Source organism: Lipomyces tetrasporus, assembly GCF_029532465.1.
Source record: "Lipomyces tetrasporus strain NRRL Y-64009 chromosome Unknown POJ06scaffold_18, whole genome shotgun sequence".
Taxonomy (NCBI): domain Eukaryota; kingdom Fungi; phylum Ascomycota; class Lipomycetes; order Lipomycetales; family Lipomycetaceae; genus Lipomyces; species Lipomyces tetrasporus.
Window position 1 is genome coordinate 1 of NW_026611613.1, and position 23,208 is coordinate 23,208.

The window sequence follows — 23,208 nt, forward strand, 5'->3', positions numbered from 1 at the left end:
GTTGACATGGGTTCCGGTTTGCTCTACCTGGCACTGACATGCGGACAGGGTGACCTCCTACAGACAGCCATCCAGCTAATACTAGCTTCGTTCGATGTGCTAGCCAATGCCGTCTTCCGCAACGAAGGGGCGAAGGATGGCCAGCTTCTCAAATCCTATTTGGTCAACAAAGTTCCTCTGATACTGCGGTATCTCGTGTCAACGTCTACTATGTATTCTCTCAACGCCGAATTCTGCATCACCGAAGCGCTCGGACAGGTGGATACTAACGTCTTCCCCACGCTATCGAATATGTTCGACATCTCTAACACGAATAGCTCGTTTCATGATTCGGTGCGTGTCAGGAGTTAGGCTCCTGAGGGTCTCGTGGTGAGCCGCACTATCGATGGTTCGGAAGGTCGGAGTGCCTGGAGCTAGATGACGTCAGCTGTGAGGGATTGGCAGTCGGTCAACCCTGAAAGACTATATAGACTGAGAAAGCTTGTGGCTTATGTCGATATATTTTAGAATATTAACTATGCCGGAGAACAGGTTTAAACCCTGGCTTTTATACAATTCTCCGGCGGACAACTTACTTCCGCATATTACCAATCGAAATCCAAATGACAAATCCACAAGAAGCCAAAGTGCAATTACAAATCAACAAAAGAACCGACGGCAAAACTATTCCTCCGCCGATACCCGTAGCCGGGAGAACGCAGCTTATGAAGCGCACGTCTTCTCGGTGATGAGCTGACGTCATCTAGCTCCAGGCACTCCGACCTTCCGAACCATCGATAGTGCGGCTCACCACGAGACCCTCAGGAGCCTAACTCCTGACATCAGCTTTTAGAAGGAGGTAGTATAAGGATCTTAAAGACCCTTTAAAACGCTTAAAAATAAGTAGTTTATAATTGTAATTGTAATTGTAATTATAAGTGATTTTAGGGAATGGAAGATAGTTTTTATAGATTATATAACTACTTATATTACCTTAAAGGGGTGATCTTATTGCCCTTATATACTATTAGCTAGCTATCTTCCTATCTTAGAAGCTCCTCTATAGATAGCTTCCTTTCCTCCTTCCTTTAATATCTTGATATTTTTATCTAAATATCATATATTTTACTTCGAATGGTATCCCTTTAGATCCCTATTCTTATGCCTCTTATTATGATTGTGACAGAGACAACGACACGGGGAGCTGCTGCGAGCAATTCTGTGCCGCCACGATGTTGTATGGGTATTTTTTTTCTTATTTTTTTTCTTATTTTTTTTTTTTTTAAAAAAAAAGCCTGCTGTATCAAAGCCAAGGAAAGGGAGACGTGCTGGAAGGCACTATGAGAGAGTATGTCCAATCTCTGCTGTTTTGTTGCTCAAGGCTAGGGTGATAGGCGGCAACAGAAGCAGCAGAGGCGTCAGTGGCTCACTTATTTCTCCTACTTTAACATGGCAAATCTTTGCCTTCGTTATTCGTGCCGCATTGGTGACACTATGAGTGCCTCAGGGCTGGGTTGGAGGTCAAAACCAACAAACATAAAAATGGGTAGGTCGCTAACCGTAGCGAACGGGTAATTAATAATGTGAAGTTTTTCGTTGTTTTCGTCTCCATTCGAGAAAATATATCAAATATTTAAAGTGGCGAACAAAGTGTCCCGATTAGCGTCGGGCCTGTTCTGCGTCGATTTCTGCTGTGCGGCCTCGAGTTCCACCCCCCAAAGAAAACAGCTTCTGAAGGGCCACTTTAGGGTCGGGGAAGCGTATTTCTTTCTACGGAGTTAATGTCGTGATCAGAAACGACCACCGAATTTTCATATCCCTGCCTGATTACAGAGCAGCCAGAAGTCCCACATACTGGAAGTCAGTCCTGTAAGTAAGGTGATTCGGGGGTGCGTAGTGTCAGAATAAACGCCTCAAGGTTGAGTAAACGCCGGTAAGGTTTGAGGGAATATGGTGAACACCCATTATAGTTAATTAGGGTGCAGGCTTAAACGCCAGTTAAGATTAGAGTTATTTGAGGATGCATCCCTCGTCATGTATTGAAGTGTACATATAGATGGGAGAAGACCCACAAGTAAAAGAAGGACAATTAGACCCCGAATTACGACGTAGTGTTTCTGACAATTAAGAGTCTCATCCGCATCTGGAGTTGCAGAAATAACGAACACTACTCAAGAATTTCCTGAATAATCAAGTGTACCCATTGACCGACAATGTCTATCTCCAGAGAAGCCCCCACCGAGAAGACTCGCCTTACTGGCCCCAACGATTGGGAAGCCTGGAATCGAGCTTTCCAAATTCGAGCAATGGCAAGCCACCTCTGGCAGAACATTGATCCGGATCAGGCGAAAGCTTTTTTAACTGAACCGGAGGCACCAAGTCCCTCGGACTTCAGGAGACAGCCTGTGTATCCAACTACTCGAGCAGGATCTTCGGCTTCTTCAATTACAGTCGGAGACGCTTCCGAGCCTGAGGCAGTTGACAGGAACGGCCTTACGTTCAGCACAGCGTGGGCAGTATACACTCATGAGCATAAGAGATACAAGGATCAAGAGACGGGTATTGAAAAGCTGAGAGTGTGGGTCATGGATACAGTTACCGAGCACTATCTAGAAAGTGCCTGCGAGCCGGTCGAGACGATCACAAAGTGGTACTCCAACCTTAAGGAGCAATGTGGTCAGTCGGAGCAGGTAACCAAGTCAAGAGCCAGGGAGGATTACCGAGCGGCAATCAGACCGTTGACGAAATCCCCCAAGGACTTCGAGGTGTGGATTAACCAGTGGGAACGCGCAATAAGTCACGCCAAACAGAAAGGAGTGGCAGATGCAACTGACACCCATGTGTGGTTCGAGGACATCTCCATCGCTCTCAAGGACATCCCAGGTTTGGACTCCTGGATCACCGCCTACGGGGTCTCTGCGAAAGCCGAGATACGAGAGGGTACCCTTTCATTCCGAACTCTTGCAATGACCTTCGTGAGGAAATGAGTCGAAGAAGCAAATCCAGCAAAAGCTCGACCTTGAGAATTGCTAGAGGAGCCTTCGGACCCACATTTTCGGGACTCTCAGAGGAGAGCCTGGACGACCGAGGACAGGGCGACGCCTCAGCCTGGCCTGACGTTGAGTCACAAGGCAGAGGAAGATCGGGCAAAGTGAGCCACGATAAGCGAAAGCGGACGTCCACAGGAGGACCGGAACGCGGGCGGAAATGCCAAGCTTGCGGGCAGCTTCATCCACTCTTTCGGTGTTTCTACGTCTTTCCTGATCAAGCGGAGAGCTGGTGGAAGAAAAATGAAGAGATCCAGAAGAAGGTCGATAAGGCACTGAAATCAGACAAAGACCTCATCGAAGAAGTTGACAAGATCAAGAAGAACAATTCCAGGAATGACAACGAATGACTCGCTCGGACTATTGGGAAATGCAGCACAACTGGTTCAAGTTTCTCAATAGTCTATGACAAAGGATCATTTTCCATCGCCCACTACCCACTCAAGAATTCGGCAATCCTCGACTCTGGAACCACGGTCCACATCTTTAACGAAGTTAGTCGTTTCTTCAATTTTAAGACTGCACCATCGGGAGACTTTGTTTGGGCTGGAGAACACCAAGTCCCTATCCTAGGACATGGAGATGTTGATATCCAGGTACAAGGACCACACGGCAAAAGTATCCTCAGACTCCACGACGTGGCGTTTTGTGCAAACTTTGCATGCAACCGGGTATCGCTCCTTTTACTGAGAAAGAAAGGATGGTGGTGGGACAACCGACCCGGCCACAACTTCCTTCGGAGAGCAGACAACTCGATCGTATGCCAACTGGCCGACCGGTACGACCAATTTGTCCTGGAAGACATTCCAGAATCCATGTCACCGGCAGCATTCTACACTCGGAGAAACAAGTTCAACACCTGGACTGCACGCAAACCGAGCAAGGCAGACTCGATGAAATGGCACCTTCGCCTTGGACACCCTGGACCACAGGCTTTGGAGCATCTAGTTAATTGCTCGCAGGGCGCCAGAATCAAAGGGGTGACTACTGTGGAATGCAACGCATGTGGACTCTCAAAACTCAAACGACAAATCCGCAGGGCAGAAAGAGATGTTGACGACAGCCCAGGTCGCCGACTGGCAATCGATTTTCACGACTTCGAAGAAAGTTACAACAGATTTAAGAGCATGATGCTTGTGACCGACAGATGGTCAGGCTTAATCTGGGACTTTTATTTGTCTGACAGGAGGACCGAGACTATCGTCGCTGCCATTAAGATTTTCTTCGGGATTCTGGAGCGTCGATATCAAATCAAGCCTTTTGTGGTTGAATGCGACAACGAGATAACCACAGTCAAACCTAAAGTACGCGCCTTTATTGAGGAACAGTCCATCAAGGTGGAGCCCTCGGCCCCTTACACGCAAGCACAGAACGGAGGCGCCGAGCGCTCCGGGGGGGTGATTAAGGAGAAAAGTCGCGCAATGCGAACAAGTTCCCAGCTCCCGACGTCTCTCTGGCCAGAAATCACTCGCGCCGCCGTCTACCTTTATAACAGGACTCCACGATACAGTCATCAGTGGAAGTCACCATACACCAAATTTCACACGTTCTTCGCTCAAAGAGATGGGATCTCGAGGAGTGAGAAAAAGCCTGATCAAGCTCACCTGCGAGTTTATGGATGCAAAGCATTTGCAATGACCACCGAAGCTCAAAGAAAGAGCAACCGACTTGACAGACTCTCTCCTAAGGCCTGGATCGGGTACCTCGTCCGATATGACTCGACAAACATCTACCGAATCTGGAACCCAGTGGAGAATAGAGTCATCTCAACCAGAGACGTGATCTTCAATGAAGAAGAGGCTTTTCCCGGGCAAACCCAGGAATTGACGGACGCACTTCCACACGTGAACCTCGAAGAGCTTGCGGAGCTGCTCCGACAAGCTGCCATCCCCGATCGGGACTCTGACCTCGAAGAAGTGGTGATTACTCAAAAGAGCGGACACACTGAGGAGGAGGAGTTATCTGACCTCCAAGAAGTGGTGATTACTCAGACGAGCGGACACACTGAGGAGGAGGAGCTATCCTTGATTAGAGAGGGAGAGGAAGGCGCAGATGTGCATGAGGAAGAGGGAAGTGGAATGGACGAACATCCGGAGGTAGAGAAAGATCTTCTCTATACGACCGAAAGATTTGAACCATATCCAACACCTCCGACCTCACCGCCTGCAGCCCTGTTGGTAGGAACCATCACAGATGGAAAGGATGACCAACCAAGTATGTCACCGAGTAGTGTCACGACCGAGAACATCTGGCAGGCAGCGTTCATCGCAGGTCGCCTAATGAATAAGGCACAAACTCAGCGGAAGACTCTGACTGAGAGACAAGCTATAATGCAGCGCCGCCTGATGAGCCAACGGGGAGTTACCAGGTTCGAGCTCGGACCTCCTCCAAGTCGGCATGACGAACTGGACTCTCACGTCATGGGAGAATTGTTCAAGCAAGCGGAGCTCGACCATCTCAAGAGCCATGACCATATGCGATCGTGGGTAGAAATCGATAAGGACGACCCTCGGGGCAATGGCAGGCAGGTACTTGACTGCATGTGGGTCTATGTGTACAAGTTCAACAAACATGGCAAGTTTCTGAAGTGTAAAGCACGCCTTGTTGTCAGAGGGGACCAACAGACAAGGTCCATTAACGAGAGCACTTACGCAGCTACCCTGGCAGCAAGATCGTTCCGAATCCTGATGGCAATTGCGGCACGTTTCGACCTAGAGCTCATCCAATACGATGCGGTTAACGCGTTTGTGAATGCTGAGCTTCAGGAGGACGTGTTCATGAGAATGCCCAAGGGCTATCGCAAGCCAGGAAAGATCCTGAAGCTCCAGAAGGCGTTATATGGACTGCGGAAATCTCCACTGTTGTGGCAGAAAGAGTTTACAGGAACACTGAGAAAGCTAGGATTTGAACCAATCCCTCAAGAACCGTGTTGTTTTGTTCAAGACGGGATCCTGCTGTTCTTTTATGTTGATGACATAGTACTGGCGTACCGAAAAGTACAAGAACAGACAGCAAGGTCGTTAGTCAATCAAATCCAAAAGAAGTATCAGCTTTCAGGTGGAGAACCGCTGCAGTGGTTTCTAGGGATAGAGGTCATACGTGACAGGCCAAAAGGACTAATCTGGCTTTCCCAATCCGCTTATATCGAGAAAATCGCCAATCTCTCCGAGTCAACCGGAAAAAAGCACACATCCCCGATGAAAAGAGAAGAACTTCTTCCTTTTAAGGGCACGGCCCCCAAAATGTCTATACAGAAGTATCAACGAAAGACTGGGTCCATTCTCTACGCTGCCGTGATCACCCGACCCGACATCTCCTTCGCGACGTCAAGACTCTCGCGATTCAACATGAATCCTTCAGCCGAACACCATGAGGCTGCAGATCAGGTTCTGGACTACCTGTCGAACACAAAATCCTTGGCGCTGCAACTTGGTGGAGCAGATGACTTCCTTGTCGCGAGCGACGCCTCATTTGCCGACAATATTCTCGACCGGAAGAGTTCTCAAGCTTATGTAATGAAACTCTTCGGCGGAGTCATCGGCTGGCGCGCTAACAAGCAGGCAACAGTCACTACGTCAACCACGGAAGCAGAACTTCTCGCCTTGGCACAGGCAGCCAAAGAAGGGATATTTGTTTCCCGCCTGATAAAGGCACTTGGTGTTATTCTCGACGACCACAAGGTCAAAATTCAGTGTGATAACGCCCAGACGATCCGGCTGGTCACTGAAGAGATAACCCGACTGCAGACCCGACTGCGCCATGTGGATATCCACAATCACTGGCTAAGGCAGGAAGTGTTTAATAAAGGGATCGAGGTCGTATACGCACCATCCGAAGAAATGATTGCCGACGGCCTGACAAAGGCGTTGGTTCAAACTGCGTTTCAAAAGTTCGCAGATCAACTCGGATTGGTTGATATCACAGCACAGCTGGAAGAGAAGAAGCTACAAGAATTGCGGAAAGACCCTGAGAGTTCTCATCGGATTGGACTTCAGCCGGACGACGAGAGTGACTTGGAATAAGGGAGTTCGCAGCTTGGCCTTGAAAGGAATCGGCTGCAGCTGGGGGGGTGTGTCAGAATAAACGCCTCAAGGTTGAGTAAACGCCGGTAAGGTTTGAGGGAATATGGTGAACACCCATTATAGTTAATTAGGGTGCAGGCTTAAACGCCAGTTAAGATTAGAGTTATTTGAGGATGCATCCCTCGTCATGTATTGAAGTGTACATATAGATGGGAGAAGACCCACAAGTAAAAGAAGGACAATTAGACCCCGAATTACGACGTAGTGTTTCTGACACGTAGCTTCCATGTGAGCCATTAATCTTCAACTGCTGCGAGTTCATTACTGCGTCTAGGACAAAATCACTCTTTCTATAAGCCTTTCTTCTCAACAGAGCAGGTCACCAACTCAATATATGAACATTGTAGTTTCCGATTCGTTACACTGTCCTTTTGTCCAGAGAACATCCGATCATATACCTGTCCCGGCAGGGAGCCAGCACGAATGGCTCAAAATTTATTCTTTGCCATCGCGCAAAGAGCTACCAACAGTTCTGACGGTCCTGACTACAGCGCAATCTGCCTTGCCAGCCCCGATCTGCCGCTATGTGCCTATGTTCCGAATTATTACAGCTATCGAATTAATCTGGCCGCCAATGCTGCGTTCTTAGCCTTGTTCTCCCTCTCCTTTCTCGGCTATGTTCTTACTTATGCTATCACTCGACGCGGCCTCGCGTTCACCATTGCGCTTCTCCTCGGCCTCGCGTTCGAGATCCTGGGATATGTGGGACGTATTCTGTCGTGGAAGAATCAGTGGCAGGATACAGGATTCTTGATGCAAATCTGCTGCTTGACGATCGGGCCGGCTTTTATTTCGGCTGGTACTTACTTGTGTCTGAGGCGCATCGTCTACACCTTCGGGCCTACAAACTCTCGACTGGCGCCGGAGTGGTACACGCGAGTAGTGAGCACTCCCCTCCATCCGGATATCTGCTCTGAGGTTCCTCGGATGTAGAGCAAGGCTAACGCGTCTTTGCAGTTCATTCCCTGCGATGTCATCTCGCTCGTTCTGCAAGCCGTCGGCGGTGCACTGGCATCGATTGCCTCGCAGAACAACGACTCCGTCGATTTGGGTGATAACATTATGATAGCCGGCCTGGCCTTCCAGGTCTTCACGTTGCTGGTTTTTATCAGCTGTGGCGTCGACTTTGGCATTCGGTCCTATCGCCGCTACAGCCAACTCGGCGAAGAGGCATTCGACCAGAGTAGCGCTGCACGCAATATCCGTGGCTCCGTGCTCTTCAAAGGGTTCATCGCCGCCCTGAGCCTCTCGACTATCTGCATCTTCTGGCGGTCTGTCTACCGAGTGGCCGAGCTGAGCGACGGCTGGACCGGGCCTTTGATGCAGCGCCAGGGTCTATTCATCGGGTTCGAAGGAGTCATGGTCATCGTGGCGACTGTGGTGCTTAACATATTCCATCCCAGCGTCTGCATCAAGGAGATGATGGAGGGTGCAGGCGGTCTGGGAGGCAAGAGAGCCGCTTCAACAGATTCTGAGACCAAAGGAAGTGGTATCGTCAGTGATGCGGACGAGACGACTGCTCGTTAATTGTCAAGTCGAAGATGCGACGAGCAACGGCCAGCGTTCAATCTGTCTTTTGTCATCGATGCGCCATACTGCAAGAACCTCGAGATCTGTGACAGATGCTATGTCGACCAACAATATCAATTGCCGATGGAAGCCATAGTTTACATTGACAAGTCTGGATTTACATGGTTGACTACCGATTAAACACACTTCTTTTGTATGGCCAAATGTAGAGGCTGTTGTACAAATTTTGCAGTCTTTAAAAGGCGAAAAACATAGAAAGGGAGTTTGAAGATTGAGAAGGATTTAAAATGGGTTATAGAATTTAGAAATGTGTTTATACAAGGATGACTACCTTAGTGTAACGCCAGCTCATGAGCATGAAGCTATACAAGGGCAGGCTAGCTTTGATGCCTCTATCTATCATCGTACATTTCGTCCTATAAAGATAAAACTCTACTGGTGCTTGTGCTGAGAACGCTGTTTTGTCAATTGACAGGTCTTGGAGAAGAGGCCTCTCGTCATTCGACTTCCTGTCAAACAACAAAGGAAATTGCTCCGATGGCATCGTCCTCCCCCCGACAAGATATGCTCTTCCTGTATTAATGACATTGTCGCCACCTCGAGTGGACTGTCACGATCTGACACTAGTGTCTCGCTCCGTTTAGTTCAAGAATGAGGACCAATCCTCCTTCTTCACATACTCCTCCCAGGATTGAATGGGGACATCTGGGCCAAGCAACTGGGCATTGTCAGCGCGAGATACTCTTTTTAATGGCCACATCCCCGAGGAACTTACCTCTCTTCCGCGAAGAATGCCTTCGGCCTCAATGTACCTGTCCTCCAGAGTCATAACTTGACACAGCTCGGCGGTAGCATTGGCCAGAGGCGCTGGGAATCCTTTGCCCTCCAGGTGCGCCTGGAACTCGGCCGGTGTGACCTCCTTGAATTCGGTCTTGACGTTTAGGACTTTTGGAGATGAGGATGTTAGCTGCGCACTGTAGTCTGCGAGATTGTCGTTAACGGATAAGACGAGGAATTAACTCACTCTCGCCCCATAATTTCAACATTTGCCCCACCGTAATGTGCCTGGCGACAAGTGAGACGGACATGTTGAAATACTTTGCTCCGCCACGGAATATCTCCGCTGCTATGAGGCCAGTATCAGTGCTCGAAACGGCGGAAACTGCAGCAGTGTCCTTGTAGGGCTGGATTAAGGCGTATGACCCATCGGGTTGCTAAGCAGCGGTTAACACCTATGAGGATTTCATCCCAGGCTTGGAGAGAAGCCTTACCTTTTCGGGTCCAAACGCCGCGGAATACTTCAGCCAGTTCTCAAAGTAGAAGCTGATGAACAGGGTCGTGGTCTTTTCCCACAGTTGGGGGTAGAGCTTCTTCATCCCATCTCGGATATTCGTCTTGGCATTGTAAGGCAGCACATTTTGGTATCGGCCTCCTGCAAGCTGGGTGGCATCGGGTAGACTGCTGTAAATGAAGTGCTCCAGATGCGGGAGCTCCGATGCAACCTTTGCGATCAGGAGACCCTGCCGAACTTCGATCTCGAGTGAGTATTGGTCCCAGAAGTTGGTAATGCCAAAGATCAGATTCGCGCCGGCCAGTGCCTTCGCTACAGAGACTTCATCATCGAAGTTGGCAGCCACCATTTCGGCGCCTAGCGATGCCAGACGCTGGGCGGCGGGCTTGGTAGTATCTCTCGTCAACCCTCGAACGGCATATTTGTCTGATAAGTGTTTCAGGGCGTACTCGGCGACAGATCCACCCTTCTCGAGCAGTTAATGAGTGTTTCGAGATGAGATAGGTCGAACATCTGGCTTACCTGAGCCCCGGTTGATCCCAAAACGACGAGAAGCTTCTTAGCGCCCATGATCAGGTACTGTGATGATAAGTTGTGTAGAGTTAAAGATGAATGCTGGTGCAGCTAAATCGGGGTACTCGTAGGTGCGTCAAGTCTGAATATAAATGTTCTAGCTTGGTAACTAAAGATAGAATCACTTTTGACAAGGTCTCCAGCAAGTATATCCGTTATATATCACATTTTCTCTGTTCGAGTTCCAACCACGAATCTCATTCAGGGCTGTATGCATTGGGGTTTGTGAGTAATAAACAGGCCCACTAGCGAGTTGGTAATACAGTAGGTTCGTCCGCCGAGCAAGTATGTAGGCACTAGCGAACCAGCTGCGGGCGGGTTACTGATCGATATTTTCTTGAGGCTAAGTCCGTACCAACCCAAGGTAGCGCAGTGTATTTGTCGATTACCAAATGCCAAACGTTGTGTGTCTAAATTAAGAGTAGCGGGGAATCGAAATTATCTAAATCTGGTTGTTCCTAGCGGTTTAGTAATCTGACACCTGGATTCCGGACTTCGTTAAGGCTGAATGCCCTGGCAAAGAACTATCTAGCCGCCGCAACTCTGGCCCTCTGCTGATCGAAGAGCACGACTCTCTTCCCAAGAAGATGGCACGAGGCGGGGTATGTGCTAGGCTGGACAAATTGAATGCCCTGGAGTGCGTCAATCCCCACTTCAGCTGCAAGGTGGGTTAGTAATCGCGTTGCAGCGGTACCTTAGCGAGCAAGCGTCTTTAGGTACACAAGTACAGTAATGTACTCTCCGTTACTGTGCATGTGGTCCAGTAGCGTCGGCTCGGCGCTTCCTAGCCCCGCCTTGCCCGCTGGGGGCTCTCTAACCCGGGGCTCAATCCGTATCGGAGTTTACCTTTCATTCTCCTGCTTGTGGTTGGCCAGCGTCTAAGACGTACCGCTGCGGCCGAGACAAGCCCACTATAGCCCGAACTGCTTCGGAACAACAATTCAAGATAGGAGGCTTTGGTATTGCATACATACTAGGAAAATTATGGAGCAATCGTACGAAACAGACCATCAAAGGGCTTCCATAGGAAGAATCAATTCTCGATTACTTATCGCTGACTATGCGCATTGACGATATCAGCGCAGAAAGACTCGGCGCTTCGGAGGGCCACTTTGATGAGATGGCCCTCGCATAGTACGGAGGGAATGACCAAGGTGTTATGTCTTTGCGTTGAGTAGATTCGGGGCAACAAATAGATGGGGTTGCTTTCAGCTGCGGCCGTCTAAGCGTAGATCGGAGCCCCTACTAGTATATAACACTTTGATACGCTCAGCCGACAGCCATCAGCATTAGCTCCCTTAAGTGGCGAAAGAAGACGAACGTTAGCATACGTTCTCTTGAACACTAACATGGGTAGATCAAGGATCAATTGTAGCCAATTGCTAAGATAGTTTGTATATTCTCACGTATGTGACGGCTAAGATCAGCACCGAGGATAGTAACCCTTTTTGGATGCTGCGCCAACGTTGCCTCGCCTCTAGCCACCTCTCTCTTCATATATTTCCAGGTATACCCCTTCTCCGCGCTTGTCACGTTTAGTATTGCAATTATCATAAAGGCTGTTCGATTGCCATGCTGGGCCTATGTTCGGTCTGTCACGGCTCATTTGGTCCCTGGCAAGCTTTTTTAAACTAAAATCTTGAGTTGCTTCTCGGATTATGAACAAGCTGCTGTACAACCTCCCCTACTCTCTTAACATCCGGTATACTTCACCTCCAACTTCTCAGGGGTCTTGAATGGCGGGATCATTTTCAGGTCCACCAGCTCCTCAAACGTCGCGAGGAAGCTGTCGGCCGAGTCAACGAAGCCGTGCCAGCCAAGCTTCCTGTTCTTGTTCATGCTGATGCTGCGGCCCCAGTTTCCAAGAGTTTCACCATCAAGCAGTCCAAAAACGTCTCCGTGGTTTTCGAAGGGATCGTTGCGGTGCTCCAGGCCGTACTTCGCCTTCAGCTCAGCCCACTTAGCCAGGACCTCTGGTCGCTGGGACCAGGCGTCGAATGAACCACTAATTCTGAAGCTCCCTGCCGGACCGAACCCTCTGGGCGGCAGTGTCTGTGGCATCGTGATGGTCTGATACGCCGCGTCCTCTTCCTTGGGGACCTCGTAACGGACGCCAAAGGCAGCAGCAAGGATCGGCCAGAACTTGCCGTAGCTGAAGCTACCGCCATCGGCTATATTCAGAATCTCGTTGGCCGTCGTAGGAGTCTGGAACAGCCACTCGGCGCGATAAGTGAGGCGAGACGAAGTGACCTGCTTTTCGATGGCCCAAGCAGTACCATCACCGTGGAACTCCAACGGCTGATCCAATTCTTTCTGGATGGTAGCATAGAGTGCCAGCGCAAGGGCGATGCTCATAGCTGCTTCGGGCACCGCGCCAATGATAAACCCAGGCCTTGTCACATTCCATGTCGCACCGGTTTCTTCGGCCCACTTCCACAGGAGATCCTCTTGAGGGAAATAGAAATTCTCCTCCTTGAGATAGCGAGGGTCGGACTCCTCCATAGGGTTGAGGGTGGGGCCGATGTGTACTCCATAATGTTTACCGCCGGTCTGGAGGACGAATCGCTTAGGGATCTTCTTGCTGATCTTGAGAGCCTCAAGCAGGTTGGAAAGAAGAAGCGCTGTGAAGTGTTAGCCTTCCGATGCATGTAATCTGGCACCAAGCCAGTTACTCACTGTTGACTCGCTCCCATCTCGGCGGTATCTGACCACAAGCCACCTCCCTCCTTTGGCGGGGTCTGGATGTACGCGGCAAAGAGGACATAGTCGCTATACCTGGTCACTTCCGTGCTCACAAGCAATGCAGTTCGGACGGTTAACTGCACGACCTATACTTACATAGGTCCGGTCTTCTCGAGTCCTTTGGCAATCTGCTCCGGAGAATTCAAGAGATCAATGCTGAGATACGTGACATTGCCGCCCAGAGGTTGCGAGGGGGGCTTCCTGCTCAAGGCGTAGACGTTGCTCCACCTCTCCGGATGCTCGTTCAGGACTTTGGTTACGTGGGCGCCCGTGATGCCATTCGCACCGGCGACAAGGACCGATTGCTTCTCCTGGCCGCTGGCGTATTCGGGAAGGCCATAAAATATGCCGGAAGACTTTACTTGCGACGACATCTTTGTTCGTACTTTGCTTGCTGCTTTTCAACTCTGTATAAACTTCAATGTGTAGGATAGTGTTTGGATAACAGTTGCTAGTAGAGGTTGCCTCGTAGGTTTTATATATGAATTATTGTTTGCCAAAACGTTGTCTCATGGACATCTAGATCAAAATGTTCATTTCAAGATTTGTCACGTCATATTGTTACAAATGAGTAATCGGGTCGAAGTTGTCAGTCAGCGCCCGATAAACTCTACTTGAAATGGTGGTTTGGTGTGTCTTGATCGGGGTGGTGAGTAATCTATAGCGTGCGGTCTGTTTCTGCCAAGCGTGACTAATAAGCCCCGTGCAGAAGCAGCATCCGGGTCTTTATTGATACGTTTTGGACATATCAAATTATTGTACTCCATAATGAATAGCTAGGCGAGGTACTGTAGTTAACCACTTGAGATACAGAGAGTTCGTACGAAGGTAATGACTAATCCAAGGGCTATCCTCTTGCGAAATGAAACAGTATAGCGTCCACTACATACGGCATCTACGACTAGAATTCTTCAACGATCCCACGTAAATCTTCTGAGTCTGATTTAGCGGAGAACCCTAGTTTCTGTAATAAGAGCGATTACATTCCATAAGGCCGTCGTAGCTAGGCTTATTCCCCCCTATACTAGCTCGCAAGTATAGCCCTGTCACTCTATGAATGTGTCTCAAGCATGCTACCCTCCGGCACAACATAGTTCCATTAGTGTCTCATATTTATCGCCGATGGGCTTCGGGGGATAGATTCCTCACGTGTCAGCTTCGTAGGGCTGTTCACGATACGATATCGGCACGGTTTGGGCAAATCGGCAATCGGCATCGTCAAATTTAAGGTCTGCCGATAATTATCGTCTACCGTATCGGCAGACGGTTGAAGCTTGACGATACGATATCGTATCGTATCGTCATATCGTCGCCGATAATTTGCATGCCTTATTACCCTGAACAGGAAAATTTTTTTAGACACAACATATAATCTGTAATACTATATCAAATCCGTACTTTCTAACTTTAACAATAATTGGCTTGCCATCTCGCCTGGCCAAAATGTTTCCCTTCGAGAGAATGACTACTCGCTCTACGCGTGTCGACTACAGAGCCCTCAACGACGGTAGCGACGACGAAGCAGCGCCCGAAGACCGAGTCGCGATTTCCACGATGCCAGCCCCTTCTAGTCAATCAGCAGTAGACGGCTTTATCAATGTTCCTGACGACGAGATGTTACCTTCAGAATCAGCATCACAGCTGGAAGAGCTTACAGCAAGCTCCAAGACTTCCGAAACCTCAATCCATTCAAGCAACACGTTTCGCCAAGGTCGCACACGGCCAGCGCCGGTTACTGAGTGGCTATGGGCATACTTTGAGACTACGACTGTTAATAAGGAGTGGACGGTAAAGAAGACAAACAAGAGGAGATTGACAGATAGGGAGATTCGTTGTGCATATATAGACGATACGACAGGTACACAATGTGGTTGGAGAACTATGGATTCTCTACGACAAAACTCAACTAGCAATATGAAGGCTCATCTTGCAAAGCACTCTATTTATCCTCCAGACACTGAGGGTCGGAGTACAGGAGAGAAACAGCAGACCAGCGTCGTTAGCCTATGGGAAAAGAAGGAGAAACTAACGCACCAACAATTGCTAGAAAAGAACCTCATTCGCTGGATAGTCGCAGAAAAACAGGCTTTTACGACTATCGAATCTGCTACATTTCAACAGATCGTCCATGATATACCGGGCATTGCACTCCCATTCTCCTCTCGACATACACTTCGGAGGCGGCTTAAAGACGATTTCGATATACAGCGCCTTAAATTGAATGAAGAGCTTACCAGAACTTGCAGAACAATTGCTTTGTCTCTCGATGTTTGGACAAGCAGGAATCACCTTCCTATTATTGGTATAATTGGCCACTGGATCACAGAGAATTTTGAATATCGGGAGAGAGTGCTAGACTTCAAAGAGATATATGGAATTCATAGTGGAGAGAATTTAGCAGCTGCTGTAGAAACTACTCTTGTAGAGTTAGGCCTTGAACGCAAGCTGATCACTATTACTGGAGATAATGCTAGTAATAACGAGACACTAGCCTCTGAGTTGTTTCATTGCCTTTCCAGGATTTACAGGAGGAGAGTAATAATTCTGTTCTCTTATATCGTGGCCTGGATAGCTATGTCCGTTGCTTGGCTCACATCTTAAATCTCATTGTCAAAGATATACTTCAAGTATTGAAGTCTGGCAATGTCGAGGAAGCAAGCACTGCTTGCGATAACTTACGAGATGGGAAGTCTATTGGAGCTCAGACAGCCTTGTCAAGACTGCGAATATTAGCTCTTTGGATTGATCGAACCCCTATACGAAAGCAGAAGTGGAATGAAGTTTGTAAGATTAACAATCTCTCAGACAAATATATAGAATATGATGTCGATACGCGCTGGAATTCAACATTCCGTATGCTCGACGATGGCTTGGGTGCAAGACAACAGATAAGCAAGTTCTTGGAGCTACAGACTGAACTACCAGCATTCACGACACAAGATTGGATACGGCTCACACAGATCCACAAAGTACTCTCGAAGTTCAGCGAACTCACGTTGTTTATTTCAAAAAGAAAGCCACTGATAAGCCTTGCTATTCCTATATACTATGAACTTCATGATTTTCTCCACGATGCGTCCGAATTTAAGAATGACTTTGTAGGTTTTGACGCAGACATTGGACTGGCGGTACAGGAAGGAATAAAGAAGTACAATAAGTACTATAATCTCATGGATGAATCTGATGTGTACTATACGGCTCTCGTCCTGGATCCTCGAGTAAAAGGCAATCTGATCTTGGACGAATTAAGTCAGGACAACAATTCTGGTAGGATGATTCTACAAAGTATACGCGGGAACCTCCATCAACAATACCCGTTGGCTGTTGTGCGGCCGGGGTCGCTGACCGAACCTGGACAGTATTCTGCCTCAGACAGAATCGAGGATCGTGATGTCGAGTCTAGGATGCTGCAAAGGCTGCAGCCACGAAGCCAGACTAGTAGCACTATCTCTGATATTGACATGTACTTCGATAGTCCTGTGGTTAGTGTTATTAATGACACAAAAGATCCAAACTGGCTTTGCAATTGGTGGCGTATTCATCAAGATGAGTATCCGCAGATGGCCGCTGCGGCTAGGGATTACTTGGGAATCCCAGCTTCCGAAGTTGCAGTGGAAAGATTGTTTAGTGCGGGAAGAGACTTGCTTGGTGTTCGGAGGCACTCTATGAAGGCAGACACTATGAGAATGTTGATGCTCATGGGAGACATGTACGATAATTGAGTTATTGTATGATTAGCATAGGCAAAATACAATGTTTAGACACATCCTGGGTAATTATCGATCCCGCAAAAAATTCACATAATTTATTTTGCCGATTTGCCGATATCGTCACCGTTCTGCCGATATCGTATCGGCGAACCAGAGGTTCGACAATAAATATCGTCAAAGGCAATCGGCAGATATTAGGAACTACGATATCGTATCGTCGACGATATCGTATCGGCAATATCGTCAATATCGGCAAAACGTGAACACCCCTACCTGAGCTTCGAGGATAGCCGCGGCCGCCTGCCGTCTGCTCTGACGATGGAAGGTTGTAAAACTGTAATTTGACCCATAATTAAGGAATAAATGACGAGGAATGCTATCTACCTCGTAGACGAGCTATCCAGATAAACATCGTCCTAGATTACAAAGAATTTCCCCCCCGGCTCCACGCAAGACAACGTATATCTTTAGTTCATTATTCAGGGATTGACTAAGCGAGGAGTAGTCTTTGGGTTGTTCAATTCAAGATGGATCATTCTTATGAATACATGTGGTTTTATTTGCTTACGCGAAGTCTTATTTGCGTGATATCGTAATTGTATCCGATCTCGACCGGAGAAGCAAAGCGGATTCATGGTGAGGACAACAAATTGCGTTAGGCATGAGACGATTGCATGATGACGGACGAGCAGATATCAAATTATACCGAAATTTGCCATGAGATAATTTGTCACCGCAATTGCATCAGCATCTTGTGTCACTGTAGAGAAGCCTCTGTGGTATCCGTTATTCTATTTCAATTTTCCTGTCGCTAATCGTTGCGAGGCTTGCCTCCGTGCATCGTGATCCCGTCAATGTCTTGTAATAATACTATACAGCCTGTCTATTGAGCCACGACAACACCCCGGTACCTCATCTGGCCATCTGCCAGCGTCTTCAGCGCGCCTTCAATACCTTCAATACCTTCAGCGGTCATGGGCCACTCCTGTGTCTGCGGCTTGACGCCAAACCTGGCGCTGAACTCGAGCATCTTCTGCACTTGAAGATGAGGCGCAGTCGCCGAGCCCTGAATGCTACGGCCCTCGACAACCACTGGCAGCATTGGTACCGGGGTCTTATCGAATCCAACTGTCAGGGGATGGATAACGCCCAATGAAGCAATAATCGGTAAGTAGCTGCCAGACTCTGTCAGTTCTCTGCAGCCAGGCTTGTTACGCCACGGAAAGGGAATTTTAATGTGCTTACAGGTCAAAGTCTGGCAGCTCGGAGGTGGTGATAAGTAGGTGATCAATCTTCTTGACGAGCTTCTCGTCGAATTTGGTTACGCCCTTGGTGGCATAAAACTCGCTGGCACCGAATCCCAGGGCCTCCTCCCGCTTGCTGTCGGTAGAGGAGAACGCAATGACGGTAGCGCCGAGCTTCTCAGCGAACTGGATGGCCAGATGGCCGAGTCCGCCGATACCGACGACTCCTACCACGTCGCCGGCGACAACTGGACGGCCGCCGGAGGTGACAAGGGCGCCCCACACGGTCGCTCCACCACACAACAAAGGCCCAGCCAGGCTAGACTCAAGACCATCGGGGAGGACGTGCAAGTTCTTGGCGGACCAGACCACGTGGGAGCCGTAGCTTCCCTGGTCGTGGTTTGCCGAACCAAATTCTTCCCTCTTGAGACAATATTGGTCCGCGCCTAGTGCGACAAAACATATTAGCCTGACGTGTCCCGATTGTTATGGCATCGGGTCCCGATGGATGCCACGCGTGACAGAATATCTGTCAGAATAAACGCCTCAAGGTTGAGTAAACGCCGGCAAGGTTTGAGGGAATATGGTGAACACCCATTATAGTTAATTAGGGTGCAGGCTTAAACGCCAGTTAAGATTAGAGTTATTTGAGGATGCATCCCTCGTCATGTATTGAAGTGTACATATAGATGGGAGAAGACCCACAAGTAAAAGAAGGACAATTAGACCCCGAATTACGACGTAGTGTTTCTGACAGGTTTCCTCTCACCCTTTTGGCCTAGTGAGAAAGTGTAGTCCCAGCCAATACAGCTTGCCGACCAGCCTAACTCGATAAGATTAAATTATTCCATACCCAACTCTCAAACGGATGAACATATTTTCATATTCAACATTAGAACGTCATCTAATCCTGTCTTAGTAGTGCTACCGAGAAATTCGATGAATTCTTTCTATATTCATAGTCTCTAATAAAATAGTTTTTTTTATATTGGTATCACGTAAACTCCGGAATTTTGTCTCCCTCCTCGAGTTGTCCCAGGGCAGAGGCTTCCGTGCGAAGAAGCTGTTGCTTTCAAGCTGAAGCTAATTTTGTCTCTTCACTTAATAAGAGTACTTATGTAATTGAAGCGATAACTGGTGATAACAGATATTTATTTATCTCTACTTTTTACACCTTAGTGAATTTTTATTTGCTACTAACTGTGCTTGAGTCTTCGGTCCCGACTCCCGACTCTCCTACAAAAGCCACCTTAGGCAAATGGCTCCGTGGCTGGCATTTTGGCTCAGGAGAGAGTCTAATGCCCTCATCTACCATACATATTTTCTTAGGGGTTACCTGCAGTACTCTTTAAGATCTTTACCCTTACCAGAATACTTGCAGCAGACATGTTCTCGTCTCTTGCGGCCAGCCTTTGAGTGCCTCTCCATTGTAATATTGTATTCGTGTACATCGTGGTACAGACCCTTGGCAACACATGATGTCTAATCAATTCTTGGCCATCTTAGGCTTGTAGGAAGACAGATACTGGGAGAAAGAGTTGGGCTCAAGTCATATAGGAACGATACACCTCTATGGGCTCCTGAGATAATATGGACGGGAGTCGAGCATCATCACTGCCATTAATACGGTGCGAGCAATCATTGCTGCGGTCGTTATCTCTGCCCGATGCCACCTAGCTTTTCAAGAATGAAGGTACTCTGGGGGGCAGCAGAATTAAACACGTGGCTTGTGTAAGTGATGTAAGATATTGAAAATCAACTCTAGCCACGCTGATATGGCGTCTTTAGATGAGTTTAAACTCCTTTTTTTTTCTTTTTTTCTTTTTGCTTTAATTTTTTTTAACCTTCATGACACGATCCTCTATAATCCCTTCCTCACCCTTATTTTATTTTTTTCTGTACATCGGAACCACCGCTTTCCGCACCTACGGCAAATTATTTAAGCTCATTCAGGGTAGTGTAGATATCTGGGCCCAGAGGCGTCCAGCCCAAGGATTTGGAGTTGTTGCACTCGATGAGCATGTTACCAGCAATGTACCTGGCGACGAAGCCGGCTTCGCTGTAGGGGACCGACTTGGTCTCGGCAGCCGGGATCTTGCCGCGGCGGGCCTGGACCGCGGCGAAGGCGGCAGCCAGCTTCTTGCTAGGCTCCTCGCTGTACTTTCCGTTGTACCAGTGAGTGTAGACGTCCTCGGGCTGGTAGGTGGCCACGGTATCGAGGACCTTCTGATACACCAGCAACATGAGCGAGACGACGTCGTCGACGTGGATGACGCCGAAGACGGAGGTGCCGCTGCCGACGTAGGCGCCAAATCCAAGGGATTCCGTGTTGCGCATCATGTAGTCCACCCACACACCGGGGGCGAAGGCGGAGGCAGCACCGACAGACTTGCCGATGTGGCCGTCGCTGTGGCCGTAGACTCCGACCGGGCAGACAAAGTACACCTTAGCTTCTCCCTTGACGGCAGCAGCGAAGAGCAACTCATCGCAGGGGCCGTTCGGCTGGTTTGCTGCGCTGATGGTGCGGACGTCCGCCGGGTTCGCATCGTCGAAGCGGTGCTCTGTGGGGATGAAATCGCCGGTCTCGCTGTTGTCGACAAAGTTGCCAGCACCGCTCAGATGGTAGACCACCGAAGTCTCGCCAGTCTGCTCCTTGTGCGTGCGCGCGCCGCGGATGATAGCCTCCGTGACGGGGACATTCGTTGAAGCGGCGCTGTTGAGCACAAGGGAGTGCTGCGACGCCAGCTTCTCAATCTCATCGAGCTGGTCGAAGGTTCCGTGGACGACGGTGGTGTTGCCCAGGTCACGCAAGACGCCGTCCAGCTCCGTGCTGCGGAGGAAGAAAGTGACTGGGGTATCGGGGTACTTGGCACGAAAAGACGTGATGAATGCGCCTATGGCGGGTTAGTGGAGTTCTCTTGGACCTGCTCCCGAGGAACTATTGTCTCGACGTACCCCCGATCTGGCCTGACACTCCCAGAAACAGTAAAGAAGACATTGCTGAAGGTAATTCAGACGAGTTGATTGGGTCCAAGTGCGTTTCGTTAACTCGGGTATGGTATCAGAATTGGAGCTCGGTTCTCTATTTTGGGTAGGTCTTGTTATAAATCAGGGTGCTGCAGAACAACTCTGAGTCCTCAGGCCACACCGACAGTCTTTCTTGAACATTATATTCACCAGGCACACCAAGCGCTGCAGATCCATTATTATGTAAGACCGGCCCAATATTGCAAGGTGTAAGACCTACGTTCATCCGTGCATCCGTGCATAGCGTAAGCCGTAAGTTCATCCTTGTCACGTTGACGGCAAGTATCTTAACACCTTACCCTAGTTCCGAATCACGGAGTAAGGAGTTAAGCTACGGGCGCATGGTAGATATCTCAGTAGTTGCTGATGGACGCTTGCAGCTGGTCTCAAGGTTGTGTGGGATACAGGGCTAACATGACTCAAAAAGGTAGAATTAAGCAGGGTAGTACGGTGATCAAACTTAACTTTCGGCGGGAGATCATACGCAAGCGAGCATAGGAAGAATTACTAATCAGACAATAGGTTCCTACATCAGCCCTGGGATCAATAATCAGATAATCAGGAAATCCATGATTTCCCCCACTACGATGGCAGCATTTTCAGCCTGCGGATCTGGCAAGCCAGTTATCGGTATCAAGTAATTTATTACTACTTTGAATAGGTTGACTTCAGGTAGCGTACAGAATGACATTTTTGAACACAAACTGTTGGCGTTGGAAGGCAGGAGAAATAGGTCACTACATGATATGTAGACTTACCTGGCGTGCAACCCCGGATTCGGGATTCGGGCGTGCTTATCTATAGTACAATGCCATTTGCTTCGAATTTTGTTGTTAAATATTAACTATTATATAAAATGCGTGCGGCATATTAAAGTAATAATGTGTGACATATACAGGGCCACATATTATAAAAGGACTATAGAACAAGAATTACAAGACAACTGTGTCCCAATGGCAATTCCTTTTCACATTATTGTCAGCATTGTTCAATAAGTTATATGATAGAAGGGTCGCCGATCAGTCGCAGCTGCGACTTCTTCAGGACCTAACCCTATTGATGATTAATATCACGGGACGCGAAACTAGCATCTTCTGTCGTGCATCGTTATCACTCTCTGAGAGTACTGTCCAATCGTAAATCACGTTGTATCACACGCGAGATGATGCTCGGATCTATATTTTGTGATTATTTCTAGGATTTCACTCTTAGATCCGTAATCACCGGCAAACCTAAGCCGCGTGGATATTTGTAGACACATCGACCAATCGAAGGTATAACACGGGACTGTTCGCTCCCATTGTTTCCTCATTATTGCTGCAGCCCTGCGCTCGAATACTATATCTTCTAGAACCATGTCAACTTACGAGACTGCCAAGGATCAATTCATCGACGTGAAGGGTGTTAAATATGCCTACCGCTACTTTGGAGCGTCAACCGGGACCACATTGGTGTTCAACGTGCATTTCCGCGGTACGTCGGATCATTGGGACCCCAACTTAATCAACCCAATCGCATCTACACGTCCAGTTCTCCTCATCGACAATTCAGGAGTAGGACGCAGTGGCGGAGAAATCCCCGATTCTTTTACGGGATGGGCTCAGAACATTGTCGATGTCATCGAGGCACTCAATATCAAAGAGGTGGACGTGCTCGGCTTCTCGATGGGCGGCTTTGTTGCACAGCTCATCGCACTCAATTGTCCTCACCTTGTTAGAAAGTTGATACTTGCCGGTACGGGGCCGAGCGCTGGTCCTGGCGTCCAAGGTGGCAAGCCCGAGTATTTTGGACTTCTTGCTGCTGCCGCAACGGAAGAGGAATATCACAACGGCTTTTTGAAGACTTTCTATAGTCTTAGTGATAAGAAGGGTCAGGGTTAGGGTCAGGGTTAGGGTCAGGGTCAGGGTTAGGGTTAGGGTCAGGGTTAGGGTCAGGGTTAGGGTTAGGGTTAGGGTTAGGGTTAGGGTTAGGGTTAGGGTTAGG

At 48.6% G+C, this 23,208-nt stretch overlaps 8 protein-coding genes across 8 annotated transcripts; 4 read left to right on the plus strand and 4 right to left on the minus strand.

The window, feature by feature from the left end:
* Window positions 1-351, plus strand: POJ06DRAFT_264191 (mediator complex, subunit Med5; the record flags this gene model as incomplete). Its single annotated transcript, XM_056188984.1, has 1 exon — window positions 1-351. A coding segment is annotated over one exon (351 nt), but the record flags the coding sequence as incomplete, so codon positions are not given.
* A 1,841-nt stretch (window positions 352-2,192) lies between these two features.
* Window positions 2,193-3,376, plus strand: POJ06DRAFT_272107 (uncharacterized protein; the record flags this gene model as incomplete). Its single annotated transcript, XM_056189547.1, has 2 exons — window positions 2,193-2,862; window positions 2,910-3,376. The coding sequence occupies 2 exons, from the start codon at window positions 2,193-2,195 to the stop codon at window positions 3,374-3,376; spliced, it is 1,137 nt and encodes a 378-aa protein (XP_056039875.1).
* A 3,927-nt stretch (window positions 3,377-7,303) lies between these two features.
* Window positions 7,304-8,635, plus strand: POJ06DRAFT_279185 (RTA1 like protein-domain-containing protein; the record flags this gene model as incomplete). Its single annotated transcript, XM_056189788.1, has 2 exons — window positions 7,304-7,990; window positions 8,066-8,635. The coding sequence occupies exons 1-2, from the start codon at window positions 7,532-7,534 to the stop codon at window positions 8,633-8,635; spliced, it is 1,029 nt and encodes a 342-aa protein (XP_056039876.1). The 5' UTR covers window positions 7,304-7,531.
* A 643-nt stretch (window positions 8,636-9,278) lies between these two features.
* On the minus strand, window positions 9,279-10,499 carry POJ06DRAFT_287586 (uncharacterized protein; the record flags this gene model as incomplete). The annotated part of the gene is made up of 5 exons (XM_056190269.1): window positions 9,279-9,356; window positions 9,414-9,583; window positions 9,663-9,852; window positions 9,910-10,395; window positions 10,452-10,499. The coding sequence occupies 5 exons, from the start codon at window positions 10,497-10,499 to the stop codon at window positions 9,279-9,281; spliced, it is 972 nt and encodes a 323-aa protein (XP_056039877.1).
* Window positions 10,500-11,741: 1,242 nt separating this feature from the next.
* On the minus strand, window positions 11,742-13,680 carry POJ06DRAFT_297905 (uncharacterized protein). The gene is made up of 3 exons (XM_056190634.1): window positions 13,341-13,680; window positions 13,186-13,292; window positions 11,742-13,123 (listed from the first exon to the last, which is right to left on the minus strand). The coding sequence occupies exons 1-3, from the start codon at window positions 13,616-13,618 to the stop codon at window positions 12,195-12,197; spliced, it is 1,314 nt and encodes a 437-aa protein (XP_056039878.1). The 5' UTR covers window positions 13,619-13,680; the 3' UTR covers window positions 11,742-12,194.
* A 3,824-nt stretch (window positions 13,681-17,504) lies between these two features.
* Window positions 17,505-19,626, minus strand: POJ06DRAFT_279189 (putative formaldehyde dehydrogenase AdhA; the record flags this gene model as incomplete). Its single annotated transcript, XM_056189789.1, has 3 exons — window positions 17,505-18,129; window positions 18,200-18,644; window positions 19,566-19,626. 3 exons carry the CDS (start codon window positions 19,624-19,626, stop codon window positions 17,838-17,840), a joined length of 798 nt encoding a protein of 265 aa, XP_056039879.1. The 3' UTR covers window positions 17,505-17,837.
* Window positions 19,627-20,025: 399 nt separating this feature from the next.
* Window positions 20,026-21,258, minus strand: POJ06DRAFT_48772 (uncharacterized protein). The gene is made up of 2 exons (XM_056191116.1): window positions 21,154-21,258; window positions 20,026-21,092 (listed from the first exon to the last, which is right to left on the minus strand). Exons 1-2 carry the CDS (start codon window positions 21,194-21,196, stop codon window positions 20,134-20,136), a joined length of 1,002 nt encoding a protein of 333 aa, XP_056039880.1. The 5' UTR covers window positions 21,197-21,258; the 3' UTR covers window positions 20,026-20,133.
* A 1,322-nt stretch (window positions 21,259-22,580) lies between these two features.
* On the plus strand, window positions 22,581-23,093 carry POJ06DRAFT_176462 (Alpha/Beta hydrolase protein; the record flags this gene model as incomplete). The annotated part of the gene is made up of 1 exon (XM_056184729.1): window positions 22,581-23,093. A coding segment is annotated over one exon (513 nt), but the record flags the coding sequence as incomplete, so codon positions are not given.
* Between the last annotated feature and the right edge of the window lie 115 nt (window positions 23,094-23,208).

What these genes read in the sequence shown, in the direction of transcription:
- POJ06DRAFT_297905 (XM_056190634.1), bottom strand. Translation starts at nt 13,618, where the DNA reads ATGTCGTCGCAAGTAAAGTCTTCCGGCATATTTTATGGCCTTCCCGAA. An exon ending in CTCGAGAAGACCGGACCTAT is followed by an intron (nt 13,293 to 13,340) that starts GTAAGTATAGGT and finishes ATTGCTTGTGAG; the next exon opens with CACGGAAGTGACCAGGTATA. An exon ending in TACCGCCGAGATGGGAGCGA is followed by an intron (nt 13,124 to 13,185) that starts GTCAACAGTGAG and finishes AACACTTCACAG; the next exon opens with CGCTTCTTCTTTCCAACCTG.
- POJ06DRAFT_48772 (XM_056191116.1), bottom strand. Translation starts at nt 21,196, where the DNA reads ATGTCTTCTTTACTGTTTCTGGGAGTGTCAGGCCAGATCGGGG. An exon ending in AGTGTCAGGCCAGATCGGGG is followed by an intron (nt 21,093 to 21,153) that starts GTACGTCGAGAC and finishes AACCCGCCATAG; the next exon opens with GCGCATTCATCACGTCTTTT.